Source organism: Engraulis encrasicolus, chromosome 4 (assembly GCF_034702125.1).
Source record: "Engraulis encrasicolus isolate BLACKSEA-1 chromosome 4, IST_EnEncr_1.0, whole genome shotgun sequence".
Taxonomy (NCBI): domain Eukaryota; kingdom Metazoa; phylum Chordata; class Actinopteri; order Clupeiformes; family Engraulidae; genus Engraulis; species Engraulis encrasicolus.
In genome coordinates this window covers 48,523,793-48,544,129 of record NC_085860.1, presented here as the reverse complement: position 1 = coordinate 48,544,129, position 20,337 = coordinate 48,523,793, and the positions used below count along the sequence as shown (strand labels likewise).

The 20,337-nt window shown below is 41.3% G+C and overlaps 1 protein-coding gene across 2 annotated transcripts; it reads left to right on the top strand.

Annotated features, from left to right (window-relative positions):
* The first annotated feature begins 2,132 nt into the window (after nucleotides 1–2,132).
* On the top strand, nucleotides 2,133–20,068 carry nr2c1 (nuclear receptor subfamily 2, group C, member 1). 2 transcript variants are annotated; one of them, XM_063197613.1, is made up of 14 exons: nucleotides 2,133–2,673; nucleotides 3,420–3,545; nucleotides 3,762–3,986; nucleotides 4,423–4,495; nucleotides 4,662–4,841; nucleotides 6,609–6,756; nucleotides 7,167–7,263; nucleotides 7,552–7,730; nucleotides 8,245–8,392; nucleotides 9,542–9,663; nucleotides 10,060–10,202; nucleotides 11,392–11,529; nucleotides 14,845–14,950; nucleotides 17,525–20,068. In XM_063197613.1, exons 2-14 carry the CDS (start codon nucleotides 3,486–3,488, stop codon nucleotides 17,697–17,699), a joined length of 1,794 nt encoding a protein of 597 aa, XP_063053683.1. In that variant the 5' UTR covers nucleotides 2,133–2,673; nucleotides 3,420–3,485; the 3' UTR covers nucleotides 17,700–20,068. The 2 variants fall into 2 exon arrangements, with proteins under 2 accessions (XP_063053683.1, XP_063053684.1); XM_063197614.1 differs by lacking the exon at nucleotides 2,133–2,673 and adding an exon at nucleotides 2,866–2,923.
* Nucleotides 20,069–20,337: the final 269 nt, after the last annotated feature.

Sequence of the window (20,337 nt, the reverse complement as noted above, 5' to 3'; positions counted from 1 at the left end):
AGCATTAGTTATTTGTATTAAGCTTCAGGATCACCAGTGTCATTGTCGGCTTCCTTTGTAGTATTCATCTGAGAACGGCCCGGAGATGACCCAGAACCAGCATGTCAACCTTCAAGGAGGGATACAGGGAGAGGACGAGTGTGCAGACCAAGTGGAGGAGGCCAAACAAGAGGACGTGGGGGCAGATGGCAAGTATCAACCATAGAGGTAGAACATAACACTAGAGTAGACCCCGCCCCCCTTTTTGACAGCAATCAGTGTCAGACAGTTTTTGGAGGTAGACCTGAGAAATGGAAATGAATGGAGAAGGAGGCTCACCTCTGTCAAAAAATAGCTTTTTGTGTGTTGCTAATTATCTACATAACTAATATAATTTGATTTTTAAATGTATTTTATCGACTCATATGATTTTAAGTATATATTTAGCCTGACATTTCAAGTCTGGTCTTTGATTAATGTGTTACTTCATATTCACTTAATGTTCTCCATTGACTTGCATTGACTGGAGGTACCTACAGAACACTACCTACACAAGATGAGAGGGTGCATGTTCCGTTAAGTGCTGTCGCGATTTGCTGTGTCCACTCTAGTGTTATGTTCTACTACCTCAATGAGGGTATAGGCCTATACACCAATCTTGAAGTCAAATTTACTACCATTTAATACCCTTTTCACTACCTTTAGATTATTTTTTACAACCATCACGACACTCCGATGCGACTAACAAAACATCATTTGTCATTTCTACCTCCTTAACATTTCATTATACTTTCGTTTTTTGCAAAAAGACGCCCGAAAGGGAGCAGTGTGGCGGGACGGTACCATGCTCAGGGTACCTCAGTCATGGAGGAGGATGGGGGAGAGCACTGGTTAATTACTCCCCTCACCAACCTGGCGGGTTGGCAACCTGACGCCCTAACCGCGTACCCATGACTGCCCTCAGATACAGAATCAATCTTTTTTTTTGTCAAAATGGTACAACTACAAAAAATAATACCTCGTTTTTCAAAAAATAATACCTTCTGAGCAAATTTACAACTTTTAAGGCCATTAAATTTTGGGTTTTTAATTTATCACCTTTTAATACTTTTTAAAACCCTGCATACACCCTGTCAATGGTATCAACTTCCAGGGTCAGAGGAGGAGTTGGGTCACATCAGCCAGTGTGTCGCAGCACAGTACGACACCAAACCAGCTACCACCATTCATATCCCTAAGACAACCAGGCTTACTCCTCCCAGCAACACCGCTCAGTGGTGCAATGAGATATGCTCTTTTTACAGAGGAGATCATGGCACACATTGCACAGTATACCAACGCACAGGGGTGCTGACAGGGGGGACAAAGGGGACAATTGTCCTAGGCCCAGAGAGAGAGGGGCCCCAGGATTGGGTCCTCAATCTATTGAGCTGGGGGGCCCTTTGAGTTGACTTTGTCCTGGGCCCTGCCAAAGCATATGGTTGGAGTGATGTGATGCATAAGCAAACATATGCCAACAAGCATGGGTTTTAGTGGATTTCAGCCCCACCAGTTGTTACTCGAGTAAAAATCATGGTCTATGGGGTCGTTCTTTCATGACACGCGACCCATATGAAGTGTTAAAAGTTATGCTCCACATTGTCGACCCGAATGCTGAAAGCGACACTGAGAGGCTTGCCATAATCACCACCTTCATGGCCCTTATCAAAGGCCAATGCATGGGTCTTTACCAGCCATTTTAGCAGGCTGCTGTAGATGAGCGCATGGTAAAGTCAAAGCATTGGTGTGGAATTCGTCAGTTCATGCCAAACAAACCAGTAAAGAGGGGAATTAAATTGTGGGTGTTGGCAGACAGTGCAAACGAGAGTACATATGATTTCAGTGTTTATATTATGAAAAGGGCTGGCCATCAGACATCCGATAATGGCTTATGACACAGTAATTGAGCTGGCAGCACCACTTTTACACCATCATCATTCAGTCAAAAAGTTTGTATTCATCTCTATTTGTAGGCCTACTCTAGGCCTACATCTAAATGGTCAACTGCCAACTGCCATATCAAAAACGGGGCTTTGTCAGTTTTCAGTTTATTTATTTTTCCATATTTTAGGACAAACACTTGCTGAAGTTTGTCAAGATATTTCATTGCTGAATAAAAACTACACCCTAAAATTATAATTTTCCAGCTGTCATTTTGCTGATCACAGTGGTATTAGGCCTATAGAACACAGCGTAGCCTAAGCCTATATATTTAAAAAAAAATCAGGAGCATTTCATTGCACGTTTTTGTGCGGTAATAACTATAAGTATTAGAAATAGAATATTTTTCAGTCACCTCACCTAAGGGTTAACGAAATTACCTCTAGCTTGTTAGCGTACGTTTTGTTTTGCCCATCGTTTGCTTTTTAAACATAACTGGGCTGCATGATACACAATCACACAGTTCAACGAAATATGTGATTTTATCAGCAGTGTATCGCTATGACACTAGAATCATTCCGTGCAGAACTAAGGAGAGAAATGTGTTTCAAACATAGCTAGCTATGGGAAGGATACCAAGCTAACGTGTTTGTTTACTATTAGCAAAAGTGGCTATAGGCACTAGATAGCTAACATTTGTATCCTTCCTGTGCCAACAGAAGAACCGTTGGGAGCGGCTGGCCCTGGGTCTCCTCGACGATATAATAAGCAACGGTACGTTATCCATCACAATATCGACTCTTAAATAGAAAAATGTCTCATGTAAGCCATGTGCAGCTTTCTTGATGCATCCCATCGCGTGTTTGCTCGACCCGAGGCGACCTCAGCCAGCGTTCTTTAACCCTTCAATGTTGACCTTTCACCTACAGGAAAAGAAAAATCTATTTATCTTCCGTTGTTACGAACTCCGACCATCAGCTGTTAACCCAAACCTGGGCTGGCAGGCGTGGTTCTATGTTGACATGTAGGATGTCCATCAATCACAATAAAATGCATTATTTGACCACCAAGTTTTAACCAAACGTTGTCGATGATGTTGGTTAGCTTGCTAGCTAGTTAGCTAACAAAGAAACTTCACTAAAACGTCCAAGTTTTGTAATTTTTTGTCACCAATAAGGCTATCATCATGGGGCTTTGTGGCAGGGGTTGGGCGTTTTCGCTTACAATTTTGGCGTTTTCGAGTACAATTTCACGTGTGTCATCTGTTGGCCTATTTTGACCAGACGGCATGGCATGCGTTCATGCTACAAAACGTGCTGTACACCTTCAACGATGACCATGCTAATACTGCTAATACAGTAGTTAACTTGTATCCCTCTTCCCTGACTTCATTGTTTTGCGCCGGAGTGTGTCTAGTCTAACTGTTTTATTTATTAGCTGGTTCGGAATGTTTGTTGTTTGACTGATAACATAACGACAATAAACAGTGTTATTCTGTGTCTCGTATGTCTTTGTGGTAGGCCTACAGTAGCAATTTCATTTTCATCATTGGCTGGAGAAGTGACAGTTCTGATGTGGGTCTCAGGATGGATGAAGAGACTCAGCAACTTCAACTGTTGTCAGGCGGACTAGGACATCGCATTCAGGTTACATAAATTATGAATAACAACATAGCACTGTTCTCTAGGCCGGCATGTTTAAACAAAAAATCAGAACTGACTTGTTTTTGTTTTTTAATTAGAATTGAACACAGCCTACCAAATTGTTGTGGCTAGGCCTATAGTTTATAGTAAAAATATATATTTTTAAAAATCCAGCCATGCTGTGTTTTCAATTACTTTTCCCCTTTGGAAATGTTTTAGATTGTGACTGATCCGCAGACAGGCCAAAAGATACAGATTGTCACTGCGCTGGAGCAGCTGTCTGCAGGGAAACAGCAGTACATCTTGACCAATGCTGCGGACTATGCCACTTCGGGCAAAGTGATTCTTACCAAGCAGGAGTCCCCACAGAGCAAAGTGGTCCTCACCACCCCGGATGGCAACCAGCTTCTTCTGGCCTCTGACTTGGCAGGACAGCAGATACAGGTGTCCTCTTGCTTCCTTTTGCACCCATCTTTCACCCTGTGTCCACTTGTTCCCTCTGCCCACTCTCTCCCTGTGACTTGTGCCATTTGTGCCTTGCGTTAAAAAACAAACGAGACATTAATCAATACCTTAATGACTTTAAATGGGTAACAAATGTGGCTTTCATTTGGTGTTGATTTGGCCTAATTATAATGTTCACAAGCATAATTTTGGTCACAACCTCAGCACAAACAAAAATCCACAGATGCCTTGCAATCTCTGGCGCACCCCCAGGGGGTGTCTGCACCCAAGTTTAAGAACCTTTACTGTATCGTATATAAATCACACTTATGCTTTGCACACTCAAACTTGAACTTGGCCTAGATTTTTTGTTCTTTAAATGACAGTTCAAATAAATGAGTTAAATGAGTTCAAATATTCTTTCTCCTCTCCTCAGTTTGTGACCGAAGATGGATCAGAGGTCGTTCCTGTGGTGGAATACTGTGTGGTGTGTGGTGACAAAGCCTCAGGTGAAAATTTCTTTGGGACACCATATTGTTTCACAATGTTCCATGACATGTTTTCATTTCAAAACACAGTTGTGCTTGACATTTGCTGACTGTGTTGTTCTTGTCCTCTTCTCCTTCTCCCTCTCCTTCTCCTCCTCCATCTTCTTCTTTTTCTTCTTGTCGACAGGGCGGCACTATGGTGCAGTGAGTTGTGAGGGCTGCAAAGGCTTCTTCAAGCGGAGCATCAGGAAGAACCTGATGTACTCGTGCCGGGGGTCTGGAGACTGTGTCATCAACAAGCACCACCGCAACCGCTGCCAGTCCTGCCGGCTGCAGCGCTGCATAGCTGAGGGCATGAAGCAAGAATGTAAGGGACTGAGGAAACCCTCTCACATACATTACAACCGACAACTAACATAACTAACTAACATTAGCTAGCTAACATAATTAGAATTCAAACTCTCTTTGAAGTCCCAGATCAGTTGAAAGATCAACGACACTGTTATTTCATTTATTCATGAAAGTCCATTTTGGAACATGTGACATCACCCTTGACAACAAATCAGACCTGATCAGGCAGTGCCAAAAGAAGACGTTTTATTGTACAGTTGTTACAAAAGGATGCACCCTCTTGCTTATTCTCTTTTGCTTATTTTCTTCTTCATGTCCAGGTTACATGTAAACTGTAAACAGTAAACTGGGTAAAATTGTGAAAACATGAGGGAAAATAATGGGGCGTCAGCAAAATGAGCTTCATAAACTTTATTTAGATAGATTAACAAAGAAAGCGGATAAAGTTTGTACTGACACTACCCACCCCCTCTCAGTTAAGTTCCAAACACTCCCTTCAGGACGCAGGTGTAGATACCCCAATATTAGAACGAATAGAGCAAAGAACTCCTTCATCCCCATGGCAATTAACGAATTGAACAAGATGTGGGAGATACATTCATGACATTATGGACTTTCATATTGGGTTAATGGATGCATTTGACCAGTGGTCTGTATTTATTACGTATTTATTTACATAGTAACTATATGTTTAGCTATTTATTGAGTGTATTTGTTGTACTGTATGTGTTTTATTGTAGGCCTATATGTTTTTATGCCATTCATTCTGCTGTGCTGTAAATCAAATTGCCTTTTAAAGGACATTAAAGCTTTCAAGTCAAGTCAGATGCGTTTCACCCTGAAGGGCCCTCAGTGTGTAACACTGTATAAAACTGTATAAAAATAGTGATGACATTTTCATGGCTAGCTTGAAGGAGATTACTTGTCAAACACTGCAGTTTGCCACTGAGCTTAGTCACATGCCCCAGTCCCACCAGCCCCACCTCAGGGGCTTATGCAAAGCCCTGGCCACACCTGAGCACTTTTCCAAGGTTTAAATGGTACATCTAGTAGACAGATATCCTGCACTGTCCATTGCTGTTGTTTTATTATTGCTCACAACGTTTTGGTCATTCAGACCTTCCAAAACATTGTGAGCAATAAAAATGCAAATGTCGTGAGCGGTGTACAGGCTATTTGTGTACTAATTTGAACCATTGGTCACATCCAATGCACCCATTCGAATTGAGTTGTGCAAGAGTGTCCTATGGTGAATGTTAGATCTGCAAGTAGAAGGACACCATCATGGTGTTTTGCATGGTTAATGAAACCATTTGGCTCTCATTACTCAGAAATGAACATAGCCAGGCTTGCTGATAGTCCATAGCTGCTTAACACAGATCTGGTACGTTACACTTGAGGTAGTAGTTCTATGGTTCCTCCCCTTACCTTTCACCCTATTCCGTGGTTCACAATATTTTTACGATTTACCACATTGAATTGAAATGTTTGTGTAATAACAATATAGTGGTTGTAAAAAGACCTATTTTAAAAGTTCAATTAAGAATTAAGGTGTAATAATAGATTTACTTCAGTGTAGATCTGGCTTTCTCTGTTATTGTTGCAGAAAGTACCATTATAACCAGTTATTAACGCTACATAAACCAAAGAAAAACCAAATTTGAGAGGATCAGAATTTCCCTCAGATGTTTTGTCTGCCAAGTTGTCTGTGCCCCAGTGCCACTGTGCTTGGCTGGCCTGGCTTCACTCCCTCCCTCCCATGTGTGCATTTGAACCCACTCAGCTGTGCAGTGCGAGAGGAAGCCGGTGGAGGTCTGCAGAGAGAAGTCGAACAGCTGCGCAGCATCCACCCAGAAAATTTACATCCGCAAGAACCTCTGCAGCCCCCTCACCGCCACACCCACCTTCGTCACCACAAAAGACGCTGTAAAGTATGAAGACAGGCACACAAAAGAGCTTTACTGTCTTAGCTTTTATGTCTGTGTGAAGATTCTCATTAATGATCGTCATAGTCAAAAGAGTTGTCTTCTTGGATCTTGAAATATGTGTTGTCTCTTCAACTGAGACTTCTTTTGTTCTAATTCTTTTTCATCAATGTACCTTTATTGAGTGTTTAGCTGTATACAAAGTAATCAACATTAATGACCAAGTCAAAAATGGACCAAAAAAAGAGAGGCACTTCGGTTCTTATTGGGAATCAGAAGCTATTTGTCTCTGGAGAGCGAAACTGTTCGGCCAACCCCATTCCAATGTTTCTAGCTTTTGACCAAGTTTTCTTTTTAAATATGTTTTTGTAAGAATGGTTATCGGTTTTGTGTTTTATTTGGCTTCTGAATAATAGATCCTCAGGTCTGCTGGAGTCCAACGTACTGCTGAATCTTCAGCAACCTTTCCCCAAAGTGGAGAACCCAGACCTGATAGCAGTGTCTTCTGAAATGGTGAGTTTGGAATTGTCAAAATGTCCAGAAGAAACTGTTGTTACTAACTGTCTGTCTGGTATTGCGAAATGCTCAGCTGGAGAGCATTGAACTTGTAACGTTGCAAAGATGATCTGTAAATTGCTGAAATTTAAGGTCACCTAAATGAACAGAGCTACAAGCTAAACCTTTTTTTTGGCAAATCAACTATTAACAATATTTCAGTAAACAATTCAGTAAACAATGTATGTCTGTCAGCCCTTTATCTAAGGCTCTTTGCTTCACTTTGGACTCTTTCCATCTCTCCAGAATGAGCACTCCCAGGATGACTTAAGCACTCTGGCCAACGTGGTGACGTCTCTGGACCAGCTGAGTAAGGTGCGGGAGCTAAGCGATGGCTGCCAGGACGCAGAGACTCTGGTCATTGAGACACAGAGCCACGAGGACAGCATCACCACAGATGCACAGAGTGCAAGTGATGTTACAAGGTGAGGGACATGTGTTCTTTTTTTTTTGTTTTATCCTGTTTTTACCCAAAATGTTGGCTATAGCAGTCTAATGTTGTTTTTTTCCACTTCCTTATCACCCCCCTCATCCTCAGTTTAGGATTCCCAATACCCCCTAAAGAGACCAACATTTTGTTGGGGTGGGATGGAGTACTAACATGGTTTTGTATCGAATGCTAAGTATACACAACAGTACCTTTGTGTGAAAGGTAGTATACCACCCATTGTAAGAAATGTAATTCACACTGGGTGGCTGTGTTCCAGGTTGCTTGACTCTCTAGCCAGAGCTGGAAGGGACCAATACCATACTGCACTTAATGCTGAACACAAACAACCTGTAATAACTGCTCGGTGCAGTTCAATTGACATGTATCCATACAGGTGTAAGTTACCTTGTGTGTGTGTGTGTGTGTGTGTGTGTGTGTGTGTGTGTGTGTGTGTGTGTGTGTGTGTGTGTGTGTGTGTGTGTGTGTGTGTGTGTGTGTGTGTGTTCTAGGGCCCTGGACTCCCTAGCGAGGGTTATGAACCCCTCAGGCCTCGAGGAGTCACAGGAGGCCTGCATGCAGCTGGAGTCGGCAGAGCAGTGTGACAGCATCATAGAGCTGGAGGGCCCTCTGCTCTCAGACAAACTGGTGCACTTTACGGTGAGCCCTGTCAGGACATGTCATCATGCATTGCGTACAGATGACACGCTGATTTGAACCCACTATCGCATGTGTCCAATACGCATTTCCAAGTTAAGTCGTGCTCCACAACGCCCTGTGACAGGTTAGGTTTAGGGATGGTTTTGTTTTAGGCTCAATTTAGCTAGAAATTCGCCTAATCTCGCTGTTCTTGGCAAAAGTAAAGCAGCTGAAACATTGCTTTACTGGCAGGTTAGGTTTAGGGATGGTTTTGGTTATGGGCACAGCAAAGCATATTTGCGTTTAGTAACAGAAATGCGCTGTGGCAAAATCGAAGACACAGCGGGAAAACTGCGTAAACCTCGTCACGTGTCAAAAGTGCATGAAAGCGCTTTGCCGTTGCGTTGAGGAGCACGCCTTAACTTCAAAATGCGTCGCACCAACACGATGAATGCACTAGCGAGCGATACATACTCCAAAGCATGATGACAGCCTGGTCAGGATAGTTAGGGGTAGAATTTTTAGCTTCACTAACGATTTGCTTTGGTCAAAATTATTTATTTTTAATTTGGACAGTGATGGTGTCACATATCTCTTCAATTGGTTTTTGAAGCACTGATGCACTATATTACAACTTTACAAACATTTCTGAAACATTTCAGTATCTGTATGGTCTAAATAAATGTATTATTATGGCACACACAAAGATTATTGTTAAAGGGGCTCCAGGTAGGATTAAAAGTTTAATTAATCACTGTCCCGAGTCGGCCGATGGTTATGTGATTCATTAGTAAGTGAATGATGGCCACTTCCACGGTCCGCTGTCAGAATCGTGGTCCGAAGGAGTGTCGTGGGAAACCCTTTTCATACAAAAAATAGCTTTACATACCGTATTCTGATCTGTATCACCTGCTGGCATTCCATGATGAAAAACATTCTCACAGTGAGTTTATTTGAACAGCATTTTTTTTCATTATGGTGCAGATTTTGAGACAGGCATGCCATGGGCACCATGCAAACGACGTCATCCTACCTTGTGCCCCTTAAACACACACATGATTATCTTAATGTTATGTTGTAACAATTGGTCTGTGGTCAATCTTAAGAGCAGGCCTTTGTAATGCCATTTTTGAATAGAGTCTGATGTGATCTGTGTGTATTTGTGTGCAGCTGACGATGCCCTCGCCCACGCCAGAGTACCTGAATGTCAATTACATCTGTGAGTCCGCCTCACGCCTCCTCTTCCTCTCTGTGCACTGGGCACGCTCCATACCTGCCTTCCAGTTCTTGGGGTGAGTGAGGCCTGCCTCCGCTGCTCTTAAAGTTATTTATGTGCATAATGTAATCAGATGGCCCAGGACCGCGATGACTGGAGAGCACTTATTTGTGGCCTATGCCCAAAGTTGAGCAGTAGGCGTAAGTAAGTAACCTATGTAATAACACCATAGAGTAACAGACAATACATGAAAGAGATTATGGGATCGGGAATTACTGCCAGATCAGATTTGAGTGGGTGCCCGGCCCGGGTATATGGTATGGGTGCTGTACAGTCAGAAAGCACACCAGGACCCTTCCCTCTGTGAAAGATTCTACATATGCCAAACTACCCAGTCGGTAGTTCAAAGGAGTAATGAATGAAACATTTAATAATCTGTTGTTTTTATCTCTTCTCTCCTGGTGTGCTGCAGAGGACATGAGAATGAGATCAGCCTGATGAAGGCGTGCTGGAACGAGCTGTTTGCTCTGGGCCTGGCCCAGTGTGCCGCCGTGATGAACGTGCCCACCATGCTCACCGCCATCACCAGCCATCTGCAGACCAGCCTTGAAGAAGGTGCCAAATCTATTGCTTCTCTCTGCATTTGTCAATTCTGTATGTTCCACACAACATACAGCATTAACATAAAACTCCTAACTCCAGACTGACATCATGCAAAGGCGTATTTATTTCACGCCGCCAGTGCATTCCACGTTTAGGTGCGACGCCTTTGCAAGTTAAAGGGACACTGTGCAGGAAATGGTCAAAAAAGTTACTGCAACTATGCTGCTCATTGAAACTGGGCTGCCTATTGCCAAATTTGATCTTTACATGAAAGTTTACTAAGTAATAAACAAATATTTTCTAGTATGGTCCAAGTAGAGTCATTTTTGCAGCTAAAAATGGCTATTTTTGGAAATTCAAAATGGCTGACCATGGAGAAGATCCCCCTTTTCATGTATGAAAAGTGCAATTTTTCCAGTCATAATGAATACTTAGAATTTGATGGTGGTGGTAAGTATTCATGAAAAAGGTAACATTAGTGAATGGGCAGCATGAATTCTGGAAATAAACAACAAAAAATCTCACACAGTGTCCCTTTAAGTCTGGTTTGGTCCTCAACACTGCGGGAAAGCACTTTTGTTACGTGACCAGGTTCGCACAGTTTTCTGTTGCCACAGTGAATTTTCTGTTGCAAACGTGAAAATGCTCTGATATGCCCTGACCAAAACCATGCCTTACCCTAACCTGTCAGTAAAGAAATGTTTTACGTCTGGCAAAAACAGTGAAACAAGCAAGGGAAATGGCAAAATTGTGGTGAAATTGTGCCCTGACCAAAACCATGCCTAAACCTAACCTGTCACAGGGCGTTGTGGAGCACGAGTTGACATACAAATTTGTGATGCGGTTCAGCGAAAACCAATTGGAATCTCCGAATGTCCCAAGCTGACAAGCCAGAGCCGTTACTGTATGTGATTAGCCAAATCAAACATGTCAATGTCATGTCCAGAGTGAATAAAGCAAATTCATGGCGAAACTTTTTCATCGACCTTGACTTCTCGGGTAGTGTCGGTCGTTTCTGGTGTACATGCAGCTCTATTGTCTTGATTATGTCTTGTCCTCCCCCTTACATTTTGAGTGGGTGACAGCTGAATGGATCAAACTAATATAGGTGTGTTTATGACCAAACTCTTTTGCAGGATTTCATTGACGAGCGAAGTATTTTGTGTTTACAGTATGTCTTGTCGCCCCTCCCTCCCATTAGAGAGGTTGACAACTGAGCGGCTCCAGCAGGTGACGGATCACATCTGGAGGATGCAGGAGTTCTGCAACAGCATGGCCAGCCTCGCCCCTGACGACTATGAGTACGCCTACCTCAAATCAGCCGTCCTCTTCAGCCCTGGTGAGTCGCCAAACGGCAGAGTATTGCACACTGATGTGTGGTGTAGGGTGGATGTAGGAGATTGTCCGGAGTAGACCCGTAGCTTGTGGATTGCGTGATGCAGCATCCTGTGGAAATGCACTTAGGCTGCACAGGCATCATAGCGTTAGTCTGTCTATATGGGCTATCGAAAAGAATAACAAACAGACATGGGACCTATACTACATAGCTGGTTCAGAAGTAAACCAGGTCAAGTTAAGAGGTAAATCATCTAATAGAAGAGCTTGGAGTTTTACCTCTTAACTTAACCTGGCTTACTCCTGAACCAGCTTTGTAGTATAGACCCCTTCTCTTCTCTTGGGAATGCAATGTTATCTTTGAGGTGCTGGTTACATGTATGTGGACTTTTTTTTATCTGTTAAGGTGTAAGGCCAAAACCAATACATTTTCAAAAATGTCCTTATTAACAGCATACAGTGCCTCCAGTTAGTATTGGCACCCTTGAAGTTTAAGCACATTATAGGACATATCTCCAGACAACAAATAATAAGGTCAACCATGATTTTTCTTTAGATAGCTTGTGGTTGATGCTAAATGTAAAAATGATCAACAGCAATGAATACTAAACTACAAGAGGGAAAATGAAGAAGTTAAAGCTCCTGGAATCACTGGTATTGGCACCCTTTACTGGATATCATTGCAGAAACCTAATTTGACTCAAATATGATAGATAACAAATGGGAATCATTGATTATAGAACCATGGCTACTGGGTTCTTTACAATCACCTTTGACAAATTGCTTTTGACCATAGAACATGAATTAGGCAAGTGATTTTTATATTTGTGTTCTAAATAGCCACCTGTTACATCTCGTGCGTCTTTGACAAATGTGAAGACAGAGGGGCTGCCTGGCGACACCAGAAATACTATTATTTGCAGAAACAAGACCTCCAAATGATAAAAAGGTCATTTCAAAACACCCTAGTATACAATTTCCAACACTGTGTTGTGTTATTCAGAAATCTGCCAAACAGGGAGCTGTAAAGAACATCCTTGGATGTGGCGTTAAGGGAAGAAATTATGATAGAAGTCTGTAGAAGTCAAATATTAACACAGGGTCTAACATCTACAGACCTGAAGATCAACTTTGAACTGTTTTGGGTAGTTTTTTTCAATAAGCACCACAAGTTAAACACTACACAAAGTATTGGTTTTTGGTTGGAGGCAAAGGCAGACCACATTGCTTCATGAAAGTCATAAAAGGGAACACCTGAAGTCTGTATAAGAGAATACAGGGAAAGCACAGCCCTTTTAAGAATATTTTAAGGTCAGATGAAGCAATAGTACAGCTTTTCAGTGATACACACAAACAGCATGTTTGCATATGGGTGGTTGACGTTTAAGGGCGTAACGGGAGAAAAAAAAGTTTTTCCAAAAAAATGATGGAAAAAATTGGAAAAAAGTAGAAAAAAATAAAGCACTTAGTGGTCCGTGGAATTTCGCCTTATTTTTGCCATTTTTGGGAAAATGTGTCCTGCATCAACACATTGCATAGGCATGTCACGCCGCTGGAAAATGTCAAACTACAGGAAATTCACTGCATTATGGCCATTTTAATCCTTTTGTATACATGACTGACATCTGAGCTCATGCTAACTTGATAATGATATTGTGTTTAATCTTAATATGTGTTTTCATTTATATAAAAAAACTTTTTTTCCTTCTATAAGACCAGTCACACCACAGGACACCATAAAATGAACCTAAGCATTGCGTGACAGAAACATTGCAATATGAAGACATATTAAGAGGTTAATAGTCACCTTAAACTTCCACAGCACTCTCCAATAACTGAGGTACAGACTGGTTAGGAACCAGTCTTTAAGACCGTTGTAGTTGGCCTTGCAGCTGCCCATTTGCAAACATTGACATACATGTCACCCCACAGGACGCAATTTGTGTTACGAAATTGAACTTGTAGTTAATATTACTATCTTGAGTTTTTTTCACATTCACATATCTTAATATAAAGTTAATATTTATGCAATCATGCCAAATGCTTCATACATTATTCAAGATGTTGTTGGTTAATTTATATATATGTTATATTCCGGGTTTCATTAATGTTACAGTCACACCGCAGGATATTTGACATATAAACCTTTACATAAATCTTAACAAAAATGTTTCTTCTCATCTAAGACTAATATGAAACATAATATACCACATCTTCTTTAATTGAAATTAGTTTTTTAAAGGAAAAATAACAGTTTTGTAGGTTTTTAACCAATGTTACGAAAAAACAAGGCGTCACATCAACCACCCATATTCTGCAAGAAAGTCTTTCAGGAAAAGCACCCTACCAAAAATCAAGCATGGTGTCAGATCCATAATATTATGTCACCCCATTGCTGCATTAGGTATTTCCAGGCTTTGACCATATCACAGGTATCATGACAGGCATCACAGGTATCATCATTTACAGGAAAATGTGTAACCATGTGCAAGAACACTTGGTTTGAGGTGAAGATCATGTTAACTCCAGCAAGACAAAAACCCAAAGCACACATCCAAATGCACACATCAAAATGCCACCAGAGAAGTGCAAGAAGCTGGTGGAATACCAAAACCTTTGGAGACTGCTTTTGCTGTCTAATGGTGTGAAACCAATCTGTTAAGGAGGGGTGCCAATATTCATGGACATGCCCTTTTTCATGTTTTTGCTTGAAATTACAAAATGCATTTGGAAAAAAAATACTTTGCTATTCTAAATATCTTTGGACCTTCAATTAAAAGATCCTGTTGGTAAAAGTTGTTTATATTTCCATTTACCTTTGGATATATTGCACATTTTGTAAATAAAATTAACGGGTGCCAATACTAACTGGCGGAGCTGTATTAACAGCTTCTGAGTGTGAGAGCTAAATACAGAAATGGTCAGAAACAGATCATTACCTTGTGGGTTGTGACATACAGCATCCCATGGGAGTAGATGCATACTGTGCCGTCCAGGTACCATAGCATGCCATGGCTTTAATCTGTCGATTAACAAAAAGAATATAGAAAAGAATAAAAGCCAAAAGACATGCTCTACTCTCAAGAATGACAATCTTTTTGAAGTGTGAAAACTTCAAAGGTGATACAATTTGGAAAGGCCTCACTCATGCTGCCTTGGGTCTTTTTGAATGTGTCCAGCCAAGAAAACGAAGTCACATCATTAGGTCATCATCATCACATCATAGGTTTATTACCTGCATATAGAGCAGAATAATGTAATATAATACTTAAGAATACACAGTATAATATTGGCCCATATTGACATCTGTACTTGACAGATCACCCTGGTGTGGACAACACCCAACAGATTGAGCGCTTCCAGGACAAAGCCATCATGGAGCTCCAGGACTATGTGACGAGGACCTACCCTGAGGACACATACAGGTACTGTACGGCACAGCTACCAGTCTCAGGAGTGGGACAGACTCGCAAGCAAGCTTACACACTCAAGCATTACAGTGATATGTTTTGCCTGGCAACATTTCATCTGGTTATGGACCTGTATGCATATAGGATTTCAATGAAAATGCATCATGAAGCTAGAATGTTAGAGCTTGCTGGAGGGAGTGAAGTGCGAATTGCATGCATTCAGGGCTCCATAGATGGCTGGTCTCCAAAATGTCTGGGTGGTAGCATGATGTCTCTCACTTATCTGGTGCACACCAGTTTAACAGAAGCCTATGTGTGGGTGGTTGACGTTTAAGGGCGTAACGCAAAAACAAAAAAAAAGTTTTTCCAATTCCTGAAAAAAATGATGGAAAAAATTGGGGAAAAAAAGAAAAATATTAAGCACTTAGTGGTCCGTGGAATTTCGCCTTATTTTTGCCATTTTTGGGAAAATGTGTCCTGCATCAACACATTGCATAGGTATGTCACACCGCAGGAAAATTAAGTCACACCACAGGAAATTCACTGCATTATGCCATTTTAATCCTTTTGTATACATGACTGACATCTGAGCTCATGCTAACTTGATAATGATATTGTGTTTCATGTTAATATGTGTTTTCATTTATAAAAAAAAACTTGTTTTCCTTTTATAAGAGCAGTCACACCACAGGACACCATAAGATGAACCTAAGCATTGCGTGACAGAAACATTGCAATATGAAGACATATTAAGAGGTTAATAGTCACCTTAAACTTCCACAGCACTCTCCAATAACTGAGGTACTGACTGGTTAGGAGCCAGTCTTTAAGACCCTTATAGTTGGCCTTGTAGCTGCCCATTCACAAACACCGACATACATGTCACTCCACAGGACGCAATTTGTGTTACGAAATTGAACTTGTAGTTAATATTACTGTCTTGAGTTTTTTTCACCTTCACATATCTTAATATGAAGCTAATATTTATGCAATCATGCCAAATGCTTCATACACTACTCGAAATGTTGTTGGTTAATTTATATATATATTATATTCCAGATTTCATTAATGTTACAGTCATACCGCAGGATATTTGACATATAAACCTTTACATAAATCTTAACAAAAATGTTTCTTCTCATCTAAGACTAATATGAAACATAATGTACCACATCTTCTTTATTGACATTTGTTTTTGAGAGGAAAAATAATAGTTTTTTAGGTTTTTAACCAATGTTACGAAAAAACAAGGCGTCACGTCAACCACCCGTGTACAGAATGCCAGCTGCATACAGTTAACTGCGGAGTGCAGTGCAGACTACAGGCTGTTTACATTTTAATGATACCCTACCAAATGCCATGGCTCTTTCAGCCAGATTTCAACAGTTCCAAATGATACCACCCTGCACAGACTGCTGTGCCCACACATCCAGATCCCAGTCTGTCAACACATAGAGGTTCAGCCAGGCTGTCACATTCTGTTGCGGTACAATTGAGCTGCTATATTGCTCCCTCCATGCCTCAGAGATGAAGCTTGGTTATGTTCAATTTTTCAGTCACATGCCACGACTACACGCTTGCTTTGCTGGCGGTGTATGCTATACATTTCATGAAAACTAACAAACTACAGCATGACATTATTCATATGAACTGTGTTTTACAAATATGTCAGACATATTTTTAAAAAGTAAATCATTTGAAGACACAACAGCAGAGGGCAGCAGGCTCTGAAATGAAGAGTCATGTTAGGCTTGTCTTACCTTATCTATCCCCCGTCTTGCACACTCCATTTTCATATACAGTACATGTCAGCATTGAGTGGTGATACAATTGAGCTGTTGTATGTTATATCCCTCTAGTGTATTCATGTGTCTGTTTCTATAGTTTGGATTTTTATCAAGGATTGCTCTTCCTTCCCTCATAGTGTAGTTTTATGGTCTTATGGCTCCCAGTCCTGCCACTGTGAAGTACGTTATAACAGTTTTTTTTTTTTTTTTTTGCAGAGGTGTATAAAGTAGAACTAGAAATACTCTTACAGTGTATCTACGTCATCAGGTACAGTGGAATAGCTGATGTCTAAACTATGTACACTACTGTAGTAGTTTGGCTGCAACCTCATCAGCAAGAGTACTTCTTCTACTTTATACACCTCTGGATTTGTCTATGCAAAGTGCTATACACAGGGTTCCCACTGGTGCTTGAATTCCTTGAAAATGCTTGAATTTCAATTCAGTGTTTTCAAGGTTGTGAAAATGCTTGAAAAGGCTTGAAATGTGTGTCAAGTCAAACTCAGTAAGCCAAATAATGTTCAGGTACATCAAAAATCTGAGGGAGTGAGAGGTCAGATGGGATTTGTCTTTCGACACCCTAAAATTGATGAGAATGCAGGAAATTGCATCTTTAAACCACAACATTTTCTGGGGAAGGACCCCCACACCCCTTCCCACGACTTATTGAAAGGTGCTGGAAAACTGAAAATTTGGTGCTTGAAGGTGTTTGAAAAGTGCTTGAATTTGTTCATGAAAAAGGTGTGGGAACCCTGAATACAGACACATTTTATTTCCTTATATCCCCCTCTGTGTCTCGCAGGCTGTCCAAGTTGCTGCTGCGTCTCCCGGCCCTGCGGTCGATGAGTGCGGCTATCACGGAGGAGCTGTTCTTCGCCGGCCTGATCGGCAGCGTTCAGATCGACAGCATCATCCCCTACATCCTCAAGATGGAGGCCACCGACTACAACAGCCAGGTGGTCACCGCCACTGCCTGATTATTTAGGGACATTCATCTTGGATATGTAGAAAAGGCAATGTATCCTCCACGTTCCTGGATGGACTTTTTTTGATTAATTATTGTGATTTTTTTTTGGCTGTGTAATGGAATGGCTATCATCAAGCATAGAGTGTGTGCATGTTTGTTTGGACAATGAGTTTGAGAGGAAAATAGTTCTCCTTTACAACCTTGCTGCTTCGTCAGTCATGAATAACAACCTCAAATTAGATTGGTACCTGGCATAGCACCTGGAGGCTCCAACTTCAACGTTATCTGTTGGATACGTTCTGTATCATGGGCAGTACTGGGTTTCTGCATTTGGAGAAAAGAATATGAGGGGGAGAAAGCTTTCTCATGTCATAAATGTGTAGTACGGACGCCATTTTGGAGTACGAGAAGTTACTTCATCTTTTGCCATAAATTCTTTAAATACGCACACATGAAACTCATCTTGCTGACGTAATGCTGTAAAGTAAAGGGTCTGCACATGCGCAACCAACCCATATCCACTTTGCCCTCCAAGATCATTGCCCATGCATTTTCCAGTGTGAAATCCTTCCCTCCTCCCCTTCTTTCTTTTGGAGAGGAGAGCGCCCAGAGTCAGGGTTGCGTTTCTCAAAAGCGCTGTTGCTTGTCCACATAGTAACATACAGTAGTGGTTTCCAATGGGAAATGACATTGCAAACAACAAAGAATGTTTTTGAGAGACATTCTCCTGGAGGAGTGGTCCTCCTCCATCCAGTAGACAAACAGGAGTCACCCATCAAGAAGTACAGACTTAGTTACTAGCAACTGGATTGACTTCATTTCTAGACACAGCAGCAGACTTTAGGAGCTGGGACACACAACAGTTCATTGACCAGGGCTATTCAAATGGCGGCCCTGGGGCCAGATGCTGCTCTTGGATGGCAAGGTTCTGGCCCCCCATAAGCCCCTTGAAATACAGAATCGTTTTTCGGAATTTAGAGATAAAAGTATGGGTTCCGTATTGAGCTGAAACAGACGTTAAAATGCAGGAAACTACATCTAGGATATACAAAACTTTCTGGGGGAGGACCCCCAGACCCCCACCTCAATGAAGTATTCCGTATTTTTTAAATTGACAGTCGTCGGCAACCACAATACATACGTATAGTTCGGCCCCTGTGCTGGGAGGAATTTGAAAAACTGGCCCTCGTTAACATTTAATTGAATACCCGTCCGTCATAGACAGTTTGTTTGTAATATCTACCGTAGAGCCAACCTAAGTCTTTACAGTTTCTGTATTTTTCACGTCACAATTATTTCAGCAAACCCGCCTGCCACTCTTTAGGTTTTAAAACCAACAACTATGTTTGAATTTGGACCGGTAATTAGCCTGATAACGCAAAGCAATCTTGTTAAACTCATTTGCACATGTGGGAGCCTTCTAACTGGGCGGTGACGAACCATCATGGATGTAGTGCATACATGTGGTCTGTTCATAACTAGTCACAACATCAGAGATGGCAACCTGCCTCCCTGGCCAACACTAGCTGCATGTCATTGTGCGTGTTTTCAGTGTGGCTCAGTGTGCGTTTGGCACCCCTGCAGACAACACACGGACACACACACACACACACACACACACACACACACACACAGCAATAGCTGGCTCAACTCCCAGTGGGTGGCAGGTAATCATGTCACCACTTTATACACACAACGGGGTGTAACACACAAACCATGATCAATGTTTTAGGAGATATTCAGTAAGATTTTTAGCACGTTTATTTTTAGCATTTCTTGGGGCTTCATAAAGAGAGGGTTGGTGTTTTCTTATTGTCAGAGCTAAGTTCGAACTGTGAGTGCATCTTGGCTGTTGGGATTTTAGTGTTAAATTATCATTCAGGGTTCTGATTTGAAATCATGTTAATGATCGTTTTGAGGATTATATAATGTTGTATATAGTATGTTATCTAATATTACAGACCATTGTGTGAATACATTGGTCAGGGGTAAAAGTGAAGACACTATTTGTTTTTTTTCCATGTAGCTTTTATCTCCTCTGTAAGCAAGTGATCACAACTTCCTATGGAAAGTGTATTTTGCTCAGGCTCAGTATGTTCTTTTACCAATATTATCCTTGTCTTGAATTTTACAATGAAGGTTTATGAATATACCTTTTGTAAGGCTAAGCCACCATTTTGGTATTAAAGTGATGCTAAAATAATAATTATAATAAATGGGCACCTCTCTTGCTTCATATGTGACTTCAGCTGTTTTGCTCATTGAAAAAGAAGAAGGAAAAAAAACAGAATTTTCTAAATTATAGATCTTAAAAACAAGGGAATGACTGGAATAACATGGTTATGTAATAAACCTCTGGTACAATGAGTGTCAGCAACACTTTGCTTGTCTTTTTCAGTTTTGTTGTTTTGGCACATCGGTTTCCCTTCATTGTAATGTGGGCTTTGACAAGGTTGGTACCCTGAAGCACACGGAGGAAGGACGGACGGCACACGTTTGCACAATATGTGACATAATATTGTTGAAATGGAACAAGTCGAGCGGAAGCAGAACAATGACTTGTACTATGAACGAGTTACTCTGAGGGGCTAAGACAAACACTGGCTCCTGATTATGGCTACTGGAAGTCTTGCACAATCACAATGCTG